This window comes from Setaria italica, chromosome III (genome assembly GCF_000263155.2).
Source record: "Setaria italica strain Yugu1 chromosome III, Setaria_italica_v2.0, whole genome shotgun sequence".
Taxonomy (NCBI): domain Eukaryota; kingdom Viridiplantae; phylum Streptophyta; class Magnoliopsida; order Poales; family Poaceae; genus Setaria; species Setaria italica.
Window position 1 is genome coordinate 8,286,097 of NC_028452.1, and position 11,203 is coordinate 8,297,299.

At 46.7% G+C, this 11,203-nt stretch overlaps 2 protein-coding genes across 2 annotated transcripts; both read right to left on the minus strand.

The window, feature by feature from the left end:
• Positions 1-249: 249 nt before the first annotated feature.
• LOC101766053 (probable serine/threonine-protein kinase PIX7) lies at positions 250-5,052 on the minus strand. The gene is made up of 6 exons (XM_004960967.4): positions 4,702-5,052; positions 3,116-3,453; positions 2,886-3,021; positions 2,046-2,182; positions 1,837-1,960; positions 250-1,166 (listed from the first exon to the last, which is right to left on the minus strand). Exons 1-6 carry the CDS (start codon positions 4,868-4,870, stop codon positions 631-633), a joined length of 1,440 nt encoding a protein of 479 aa, XP_004961024.1. The 5' UTR covers positions 4,871-5,052; the 3' UTR covers positions 250-630.
• A 1,810-nt stretch (positions 5,053-6,862) lies between these two features.
• Positions 6,863-10,944, minus strand: LOC101766458 (cytokinin riboside 5'-monophosphate phosphoribohydrolase LOG-like). Its single transcript, XM_004960968.3, has 7 exons — positions 10,430-10,944; positions 9,629-9,726; positions 9,019-9,049; positions 8,435-8,534; positions 8,269-8,339; positions 7,409-7,552; positions 6,863-7,307 (listed from the first exon to the last, which is right to left on the minus strand). Exons 1-7 carry the CDS (start codon positions 10,721-10,723, stop codon positions 7,212-7,214), a joined length of 834 nt encoding a protein of 277 aa, XP_004961025.1. The 5' UTR covers positions 10,724-10,944; the 3' UTR covers positions 6,863-7,211.
• Between the last annotated feature and the right edge of the window lie 259 nt (positions 10,945-11,203).

Below are 11,203 nucleotides of genomic sequence, written 5' to 3' on the forward strand. Positions count from 1 at the left end.
GAGCTGCTTGCTTGCAATCAGGCCCCCCCCCCCCCCCTTCAATCAACAACTGGAAAATGTTGTTGCGTGCTGTGGACTGCAGATGCATGAATGTTGCCAGAACGAAGGGGCTGCCATGAATGAGAAATTTATGGACGCATCATAGCACAGCGTAGCATTGCTTTGACAAACTATGATGATGATGATTGAGGCCTGGACTGTTGCTGCTTTACCACTTCCTCTTAATTTTGTCTGGTTTCAAATCCAATGATAGGCACAGCCACTGACGCTGCGGGGCGAGTCTAGAATCTCTCTCAAAGAAAAACCTTTTATACAGGGGAGCCAAAATCTTGGCCAGTTCAACTTCTGCATCTCCCTCCAGTTTACTTAACCAGACCATGTACAACTTCCACTATGTCAAGTAGTAACAGAGCTACACCTCTCCCACAAGAAACTCAATTGTCTACTATAACTGAATCTAACCTCTCTGCAGATGCAGGAAAAGTCTCTTGCCCGGTCGACTATGTCGTCACAACACAGAAGCAGATTACAACGTTACATGCCTAAATTACCTACCTCGCCAATTTCTAATCTTCAATGGTATGTAATGATGACAAGTCACTGACTTAGGAGAACGCACTCTCACCGGAGCTACTTGGCATTGCTCCTGGGCAACTGCAGGTACGGCGAGGCATGGCCTTGGGGCCGGTACGGGGAAGCATGGCCACGGGGGGCATGGGAGAGGCTCCTCATCGGCTGCTGCCCGTTCCACGCAAAGCTGCTCTGCGGGCTCATGCTCCGGCTGCCACTAGGGTACCCTAGCCTTGCAGCTTGCTCTGCTTGCAAGGAGTAGTACAAGCCGGATGAAGAGGCCATGTCTTTCAGGTCCGGGAGAGGCTTGAGGATCTCCACGACCTGGCTCATCAGAGGCCTGGCCTTGGGATCCCGGGTGAGGCAGGCACGGGCCAGCTGGGTCACCTTGTACGCGCCTTTCATGGAGATGTTTCCCCCAAGTTTGGGATCCATCAGGGCTTGGAACCCTTGTCTTTGTTTCAGATGGGGCCGGGCCCATTCCACAAGGTTGTGCTCCCCTGCTGGCCGGTTCTTGTCCATCGATCGCCTGCCCGTCATGAGCTCCAGCAGCACCACCCCGAAGCTATAAACGTCGCTCTTCGACGTCAAGTGACCTGCAAATGGAAACTTGTTTAGCAATGCATAAAATAGGACTGAAACCTAGCAAATTTACAGTCACATCAGGGTGGTACTTTGAGTGGTGTTTATTCTATACCCTGCTTGTGATGGTAATTTGAATGGTGTCCAAACAAAGATTTGAAATTCAAAGCAGAGAATTCAATTCAACCCAGTGCCGCCTCACAGCTAGCATAATCGTTTCTCTGACCATTTAATATAGCAACAAACTTGACAGCTAGTGCACAACCTAGACTGCACATGGGCACCATAAATATCTGTAATCACATAATACAAAGATGGTGTGGTATGGTACATGAGATAAATGTGGCAGACAGATGACACCTTTGCATACAGACTGCATCTTTCTTGTCAAATCACTCAATTTTTATTCAAGGACCACCTCTATGTTTCCAGAATAAATTATTAACCTAGATGAGGAAGGAAACAGAATATATCACTTGGATGGATAGCTACAGTAACAGTACTCATACTGATGCACACAAATAACTCTATATGTAAAAAAGTGCTGTTGCAAATCGGTAAAACTTTCCAAAATGCAAGTTTTGATATATGCTCGATAGGATTACTCAATAGTTTGGGAGTCCAAAATTACTCAATGAACACAATTCGATGATTTTGCTCAAAAAAGAACAATGATCACCTCACCTGTCATAACATATTCAGGCGCAGCATACCCATACGTTCCCATGACTCGCGTGGACACGTGGGTCTTATCACCTATGGGGCCATCTCGAGCAAGACCAAAATCAGAAAGTTTCGCATTGTAGTCCTGGATGGAGGAATGTGTCAAACAAAGGACAGGCACAAGAGTCCTCTAATAACCTAACAAGTAAATGTGTTAAAAAGATACATACTGCATCAAGCAAAACATTTGAAGTTTTGAAATCCCTATAGATAACAGGCCTTTCAGCTTCTTCGTGGAGAAAGGCAAGGCCCCTTGCAGCACCGAGTGCAATTTTCATTCGGGTGGACCATGGAAGTGGCACTGCCTCTATTTAATCAGAATTATTCCACAAAAGAATAAGTTAGTAAAAATCCACCAAAACTGCAAAACCAAAATGGATTTGGTGGATCAACATAACACAGTACCATGAAGAAATAACAAAAAAGGAACAAAGGATGACTGGCAACTAGCAAGTCACAACCAGCAAACTTCGCATTATTTCAAAATTTCAAAATGGGAAGGTGCGTAACCTGGATGTTCAAGGCCTAACACATGCTCTTGTATAGCTGGCCGCAGCACAAAAAGATTTTAACAAGAACACAACAGGGATATAATATCTTCACAAGTTTGCAGGCTATGAGTATGTATGAGCTATGGCAGGTGGGAAAAGAAAAACAGAAAAAACCCATATAAAGAAAAAGAAAATTATAAGCTCCGGCCTCTGGGTCAAATATACCATGATACAGGTTACTATGTATCAACGCCACCGCTTTCAATATAAGTTTTTTACAACAAATGAACTACTGTATTTCTGAAATGATCAATCTGGTTAACTTTATATGTTACTATGCTAGAGCATAATGATTTCATAAACAATGGTGATGTCATAAACGTAGGCTGTGCACATCTTCTGTGAATACCAGTAACAAGTAAGGGCATATATGCCTAAAAATGGCCAGTGATGCCACTCCTAAGCAAAGCAGTAACATATGCTTTAGAATTAAAGATGGAATAGATGTCAGATGCTTACTCCTGAAGAGATGGTGCTCTAAACTTCCACGGGGCATAAATTCATACACTAACTGCCTCTGGTTATCCTCAATACAATAGCCGATAAGTTTCACCAGGTTTGGATGTTGTAGATTTCCTAGAAAGTTGACCTCTGCCTGAGAAAATAAAAGGTCCATAGAAGATAGAAGATTTCAATACAAAGAATGGTGGTTCATACCGCTATGTATTAAAGACAGGTCAAAAACGTACCACCCACTCTTTGTGACCCTGCTGTCCCTCACGATTGAGGGTCTTAACAGCAACAATTAAACCTGTGCCTGGTCTCACAGGGGCAGTTCCGTTCTCTCCGATCCAACCTTTGTAGACACGGCCAAACCCTCCCTCACCAAGAAGACTCTCTGGACGGAAGTTTCTGGTTGCAAACCTCAATTCATTGAAAGTAAACTTCCGTAATTGGAATGCTACTGTCAGCCCATCTGCAACTATAGATGGGGCTGAAACATTTTCAGCTTTGCTAGGCGATGCCGAAGCTGGCACTATCTGTCGAACAGGTTGGTTCTGGATAGAATCGTTCTTTCCTCTAGTTTCTGCATGAATAAACATAAATATCAAATCAGGTAATTGACAGACCTTCGACAAAACCAATAAAAAGACATAACTTGGATTGACTCAATGAAACATGCTACAAATAAAGCATGTTATTCTCCAAGCATGAGGCAACAAGCTAAAACATATGCTTTGTGAAGCTTAAGTGAACGAAATATGCCATCATTAATCTCATGTTAACTTGAAGCAAAATTATGGCACCCGGAACCTTGTAGAAGCACATTCCAATTAATTCAGGAAAAATGCAGGACCCCAGCATGAACTTGTGGATAAAAGCCCAATCGTCCGTTTATTTTTGTACAGTCCTACATGCACATCACCTTTAGCATAAAGTGATAAAGCCCCCTTGCCGTATACTACCAGTGTGCCATGCATTGTCACTTTAGAAGTGCAACACTAAGTTGCAAAAACTAACCAATCAAAGAACAGTTTCCTACTTGCCTGTTCTGTCCATACGACTAGGGGCCATGGTCCCTCGATCAATCATTAGCTCATACACCTCAAAACAACACTCCAAACCATGTATATGCATCTAAGCAAACTAAACTATAATTGTTCAGCCCATGAAACTGTTCCAAACTACAGCATTGCAAAACTGAAATAGACCGGTCCATCAAGTTGAGCCATCAGAGCATTAGTTTACATGAGGAGACTAGCGTGGTAGGAATGGCATAGCACAACAGTATTCCCTGATAGCATAGTCTGCAAGGCCTTCCTCCGTCGCAAACACCCAGACAGAACATAGGGATCATACAACAACAGACTACAAATCTACAATCATCCTGCGAAATAAACAGTTGAAAAAATTACGGCATTGCAAAAACGGTGTCTGAAATAGGCCACCCCCTCAACCTGTACCATCCAAGCAACAATCTGTGGTAGCGGACTAGCTTGGCACAAATTAAATTGCATAGGCACACAAAGCACCCCAGGCTCCAGCACCACAGATGACACTTATGGATCATACACATTATTCTCATTTCCTCCGCTACAGAGACACACAGATAATAACATGTGTATGGGTCATACACATTATTATATTGCTAATTCCTCCGTCGCAGAGACACACAGATAGTGACATGGATCATATACAGAGCAGCTAAAGCTCCCGCAATTCCCCGACACCGAGCGCAGGCACAGAATCCACAAACGGACACAAGCATACATTCCCTCAAAAAAAGCCGGCACACACGAGCAATCAGCGAGGAGAGCGAGAAACAAGGCGTTACCGGAGGCACGGGCGCCGCAGAGGGCGGTGTCGACCTTGGCGCGGGAGGATGAGGGTGAGACGCAGAGGCGGATCCAGCAGCCCGTCCCGGCGGAGCCCTTGCGTCCTCCGGTCCCCTTCTCGCCCAGCGGACTCACATTCCGACGCTGCGCCGAGCTCCCGGCGCCCATCGCCTCTCCCGCGAACCGGTAGGCTTCACCGCGACACGGTACCGGAAATCGCGAGGCAGCCGCGGCTCGCGGCTAGGGATCGGAACCGGCGGCGGCGGCGAGAGGAGGCGAGGACGGGGTGGGAATTGCGAGGAGAGCGGCAGTGGCAGTGGAGAGAGAGAGGAGCGCTGGGAGTGGGAGGAGGGAACTCAAGCAAGCAGAGCAGGAAGGAAGGGGGGGGAGCAGCTCAAGCGAGGCGGGTGGGCCCGATCCGGTGTGGGCCAGCGCACGCAGACAGGCAGGCAGGGCCCAGCGGCAGCGGTGCGCTGTTACAGAGGTGACGGGTTATGCGGCCGGCGCGGCCACTGTGGGCCCAAAGCAGCGGCACGCTGATGATCTCTCAAGTGGTGACTCAGATAGATGATTTCTACTTCCCCCGTTCTCCGTTTAATTGCCTCGACTAAACACGCACGAAGTGAACTTCACCAAAAGGATTGGAATGCATGCAACAGCGAGACAAGAAAAATCATGGGGCTCCCAGTACGTGGCCCACGGCCGTACTTTTGTGTTGTGTAGCCTACACTACACCCTTTCGCTTTTGGTTGGTAGAACCGATCCTGAGGGCTGTCAGTGGGCCCCCAGGTGTCAGCGAAAGATTTTATCGCTATGGAAGCTTTGTTTGTGTGAGTGTGAGGCGGCGTGGTTTGAATCTTGACGTGGATGATCCTCGCTGCCGAAGCATTTCAGCATTTGCAAACCGGAACTAGCAGACAAGGGCAATCGGCTTACTCAATTCAATTTGGTCTGCTCAGTTTATTGGTATGGCAGGGATTAATTGGTAGTACTAGTATTGTAGTCGGAGTGCTGCTCAATTTTTAGTGGAATAAATGCCTTGCAACGTTTAGATTTTGCACAAGGATTTGTTGGACCTTGTTTGCATCACAGCAGGCCCGTCGACTTTATGGGCTACCAGAAGCGATGAGAGGATGGCTGACGGCCCAAAAGATTATGGTAAGGCCATTGTCCTGGTTTCAGTCAGAAAAATGGGTTGGACATTTTCTTGCCCCGTACAATATTTATTTGAGCGGGCACGTCCTTTCCCAGAAAAATTGGTAGGCCATATCCTTCTCCAGAATGAATGGGGCACTTTTCTCTTCAGTTTTGTTTTTTTACTTGGTCCGAGAAAGTGTGCTAACCATTTTTTACTTCTATACGTTTGACAATGACCCAAACTGTTTTGGAACATCATCATTTACGGAACTATTGTGCCTGTGTTAAAATCAATGGTTTCACGTCCGATCTGTTTGAGGTGAGAAGTGCTTTGATAACCGCAGGGTATTTAGTGATTCTTCAACTTAAACGGTGTTTGGTTCTTTAATCCGAATTAAAAGTTCCTGTCACATCGAATATTTATATACTAATTAGAAGTACTAAACATAGACTAATTACAAAACCAATTGCACAAATGGAGGTTAATTTGCGAGACGAATCTATTAAGCCTAATTAGTCCGTGATTTGACAATGTGATGCTACGGTAAACATGTGCTTAATCATGAATTAATTAAGCTTAATAAATTCATCTCGCGAATTAAACCTCCATCTGTGTAATTAATTTTATAATTAACTCATATTTAGTTCTCCTAATTAACCTCCAAAGATTTGATGTGACATGAACATTAAGGATCCAAACACCCCCTCAGTGCTAAGCAGTTCGATGCTTCAGAGTTGCATAAGTTCAGGCTAGATGCATCCCGGGCAGAACGTATCCATCGACATCAAATAAACATACATCCTGCTATCTGGCAAAGCCCAATCAGGCACATGATCAACACATGATCAATCATCATGCGTGTGCAAATATATGTGCGAATCACAGCTGGAGCTCGTTAGAAACCGTTGCGCACAATCAGGATCGAGATGGCACGCACGCAGCATAACATGGGCAATACAAAATTCAGCGGGAGCTAGCCGGAAGCATGGAGACGCACCACCCAGCTCGTTTTTCTTGGATGATGACAGTTAACATATGTACTAGTATTATATTCCTTCCAGGATCAAAATAAGATCTCCGCAGCACTGGACTGCTTGCTAATAACATGCTAAATGCAAGATCTACGGCACAGGTCTGCTAACCATGCTACGCTATATATGCCCACCAGAACTAAATTAAACGACCCTCTATCAATAATGCCAGCACATAAGAGACCACCACACTGGTGCCCCCCTGATTCCTTCCAAGAATTACCCTTCCTTTGGTTAGGAGTCAAACAAAATATTTGCGGCATGCTTCGGTTAGTTATATATATAATGTATATATAACACTAGGATATGCAGTAGGCTGGAAGATGAGATTGATCATTTCCTAGGATGAAGTGATCCCGGACTCCAGCTCAGGGACCAAGCTATTCTGCTTCTGGTCCTCCCAGACCAAGCCGATGTCATACTCCGGGACATACTCCTGCCACAGACAGTTGAACAATCAGGGAATAAGCTATACCATGAGCCCATGAGGAAGATTAAGCTCCAACTTCATGAACTGTGGAACCACTAGAGACGAACCTCCAGCTTCATAACTAGCTCCTTGGCTGTTGGAGCTGAGATGATGATGCGCCTTGCCTCTTCAGTTATGAAGCCTTCATTCACAGCCAAGTCGATGAACGACAGAAGAGGATCGTAGAATCCGTCAACGTTCAAAAGGCCAACCTAGTGATGAATTTACAAGAAATTACATGAAAGCTACCAAGAAGCAGTACATAATGATAATCTAAGAGACATCAACATTATTGTTCAATGATCCATTCACACCAACAGAATCGTATCTGATATCATCTCAAAATAAATAGCAATTTGGTGGAGCCACTAAAAGCTCATAATAGTGACAGATAAGCGAAACAAAGAAGAGAAGCATGGACTTGACTGTTCTAATCATTCACAACTTCGCCATTTTATATCCCACTAACCAATTGTTTAAGACACAGAGACCAACACATTGCCTTGTGCATACAACACGTCATACAGTATAAGATCCTCCAACCGTCGTTCCAGTAGCTGTGTGGGAATATTCATAAAGTATGGACTGTATCTTATTAGAGCTGGATATAAAAGATCAAGAACGCAGATCGCATGACCCACGGTCTCAGCATTATTCTGGTGTGGTGATGTCAATAACATGTTGACTAAAAATGCTTCCAATAATCCGGTTGCTGTGGCTGTGAGGATGAAACTTTTAGCGACATGTGAACGAAGTAAGATGGGAGCATCAGATCACAACGGCTCTAACGACATTTTAATAAAATAAGCAATGCTTAAAACATCTAAAGCAAAATGCGTTGACAGCACATTGAGACAATTGCATAAGCATGGCCTTTAAATTCCAAAGAATGATCTTATCTGAGAAACAAATGAAAGATGGATTTTACCGGCTTCTTATGGATTCCTAGTTGTGCCCAAGTAATCACCTCAAGCAACTCCTCCAGGGTTCCATAGCCACCTGCCAGTTTAATAGATATAGGAGAAAAATTAAGCGCACACATACATAATTTCCCAAATCTTAACTCAAGAACACAATTGAGCAGGCCAGCAGACCTGGTAATGCAATAAAGGCATCAGCAAACCGAGCCATTTCGGCCTTTCTCTCATGCATGCCAGAAACGGCTCTAACTTCACCGACAGGATCTCCAGTCACCTACAAAAGCATGAATTAAGGGTGCTAAGAATCCAGCATTACAACCCAGGTGCGATTTCCATACATACGCATACAGGGAAAAGAAGAAATATACTATTAGTTACATAATCAATAGAGTAGTGATCTGGCATCCGTACTAGTAACAATGGTACATTCCATGAAGAAATATCTACTCAACAATGTATGAGGTAGTATGATTTTTGTGGGTCATATGAGCATAGCAAAATCTAGTTTTATTTAACAATAAAGAGTTCAATTATGTAAAGTAATGCGTCATTACACAGAAAATACATTACATTTAGTGATTCACCGGTTCAAACAAAAAGGTACATTAAATGTTGGTATGACAACACATGCATCATTGTCACGAAAGATTAACCATTTATACTATTATATGTTAATTCTGTTGTTCAGAGGAAGCCTAAGCATGTGAACTAAAGTATCATGGAATAGCACAAAATACATATCGCAGCCTTTGACTCACCTCTCTGGGCATCAGCGATTTTGGAATGATCCTGCCAAAAAGAAGAGAAAAACACACACACACAAAGGCACGTTAATTTCAGGCAAAAGCAGTCAAACAAGTACCAGAGCGGCAAGCAGACCTTATCCCATGTAAAGAAACTGGCAAGCCTAGAGACAGCTAGAGGCAAGTAGGCCTTTCAAGAACTGGACTAGATAACCAGAGCCCAATAATTTGACACCTCAACCAGAGGGCAAAGACTTGCTCGCTGGCTTGCAGGTGAGCACCCCCTAACCGCCCATTTTGAGCATGGAACCAACTAGCCTTTCGAAAAGAAGACCGAAAAGGTGCTTCCATTTTGGTGAAACCAAATGCAATCGGCATGGCTTGGGGCTCGCCCCCCTTTGCCCCCAACGGGCAATGGAGCCCAGACCCCAACAGCTGCCTGCCTGCCCAAAGCTGCCATTTCTGCAGCTAAGGCTGCCATACTGGAGCAGGGAGTTGCTGGAAACAAAGCGCCCAGAGAGCAAGACCGCCACAAAAGAGCACCAAGCAAAGAAGAACGGCATGGGAGACAGCCAGGCAGGTAAGTCGTAGAGATGGAGAGATAGCGATAGAGATGGATACTAACCCAATGACATGGCGTCCTCCGGCATGAACTGCATGGGAGACCAATCCCATGAGGCCGATGGAGCCCCCTCCGTAGACCAGGTCTATGCCCCTCTCCACCTGCAGGCGATTGATAAGGAAGAAACAAAATCAGAAAACACTAGTCGCATTGTCTAGTCCAATCACGTCATCGGGTCAGAGGAGCCCACATCGAATTGAACCTTTGATGCATGCAAGCAAGGGGGGAGCAGGGAAATGTTTGCGCATTCGGGCAAGCAAATGAGGTCACAGCAGCAGCAGGGCTATGATGCCAAGGAGAAAGGGAAAATGCAAATTGCCTTTCGGTCTCATCATGGTGGAGCAGCAAATTTTGTCTCGTGGCAGTGGGTGGCTGGCGGATTGAGAGATGCATCCCTGCTGCACGATCCCATCACATCTCCTCTCCTCTCCCCACTGATAAACTAGCCAGCTCATGATAAGGCCAGTAGTAGTAGACCACTACACCCCCATGACATTAGGCCATGACCTCGATGAGACGATGATGCACACAGCTCGGCAAACCCTCTCTCCCCATGGCGACCAAATTAACAAATCATGCGCCTCCACGTCGCGATGAAATCAGCCAAGGGAAGCGGAACACGCCAATCAGCGAGGCCATAAGGATTTGGTTGGACTTGCCCCCTTTTTTGTTCCTGGTAAAATTAATGTATCCAATGCAAAACCCTCCCATGGAAGAGGAAGTGAAACCCCAAAGTAGTACTCTAGCACGAAGCGTCGGAGACGGTGCCAGCAGCGGGAAGGAAGGATGGGCGTGGTTGCTTACCAGCTGGTTACCGAGGTCGATGGCGGCGTCCTGGTAGCTGGGCTTCTTCCCCTTGGCGCTGCCGCAGTAGACGCAGATCCGCCGGAACCGGGACCGCCGCTCCGAGCCGCCACCGCCAACCGCTCCCCCTCCGCCGCTGCTCGACTGCGCCGCCGCGTCCGCCGCCGGCCCCGCGGCTGCCTCCTGGGCCACCGCGGCCCCGGCCGTCGACGATGGTGCCGGGGCCACGACGACCACTGCTGGGACCGGCGCTGGCGCCTCCAATGCAACGGCAACCGCCGCTGTCGGGGTCATGGCGACGCGACGCGCAGCTGCAGTGGCGATCGCGCCTGCTGCCTCTGGTAGGTGCACGTACGGGTGGGGGTAGCGGCGGGTGGTTGGAGAGAGAGAGAGGGAGAGAGATGGATTGGGGAAGGAGCCAAGGAGGAGTAGGGAAGAGGAGATATGCGGGGCGCTGGTGGGTGCGATGGCTGCGGCCGCGGGTGGGGGAGAGTCGAGAGAAGAGAGGAGGGAGTGGCCTGGCTTCGTGAGGTCTCCTCTCTCCGCCGTTGAGGCATCGGATTTATAGGCGTGGCGTGGGCCCGCGTCCCGCCTTTTTGCCTTTGCCTTGGCTAGGGGTCTAGGGTTCCTTCCTTCCCTAGGTTGGGGGGACCCACACGCTTGGCTTCTTTTGTTTTTGTTCCAGCACGTTTCATGGCTCGGCTCGATATTGTTTCAGGATGTGCGAACACACCCTGTAGGAGCAGGCCTCCAAGAGGAGTGTGACACATGTTT

Bases quoted from the DNA above. Each gene is read 5' to 3' on its own strand.
- LOC101766053 (XM_004960967.4), bottom strand. From the start codon at position 4,870: ATGGGCGCCGGGAGCTCGGCGCAGCGTCGGAATGTGAGTCCGCTGGGC. The intron at 2,183-2,885 runs GTAAGCATCTGA...CTGATTAAATAG, and splicing joins AGAGCACCATCTCTTCAGGA to AGGCAGTGCCACTTCCATGG. The intron at 1,167-1,836 runs GTGAGGTGATCA...TTCCATTTGCAG, and splicing joins GCCTGAATATGTTATGACAG to GTCACTTGACGTCGAAGAGC.
- LOC101766458 (XM_004960968.3), bottom strand. From the start codon at position 10,723: ATGACCCCGACAGCGGCGGTTGCCGTTGCATTGGAGGCGCCAGCGCCG. The intron at 9,727-10,429 runs GTAAGCAACCAC...AATCGCCTGCAG, and splicing joins TCGACCTCGGTAACCAGCTG to GTGGAGAGGGGCATAGACCT. The intron at 7,308-7,408 runs GTTCGTCTCTAG...TGTCTGTGGCAG, and splicing joins AGCTAGTTATGAAGCTGGAG to GAGTATGTCCCGGAGTATGA.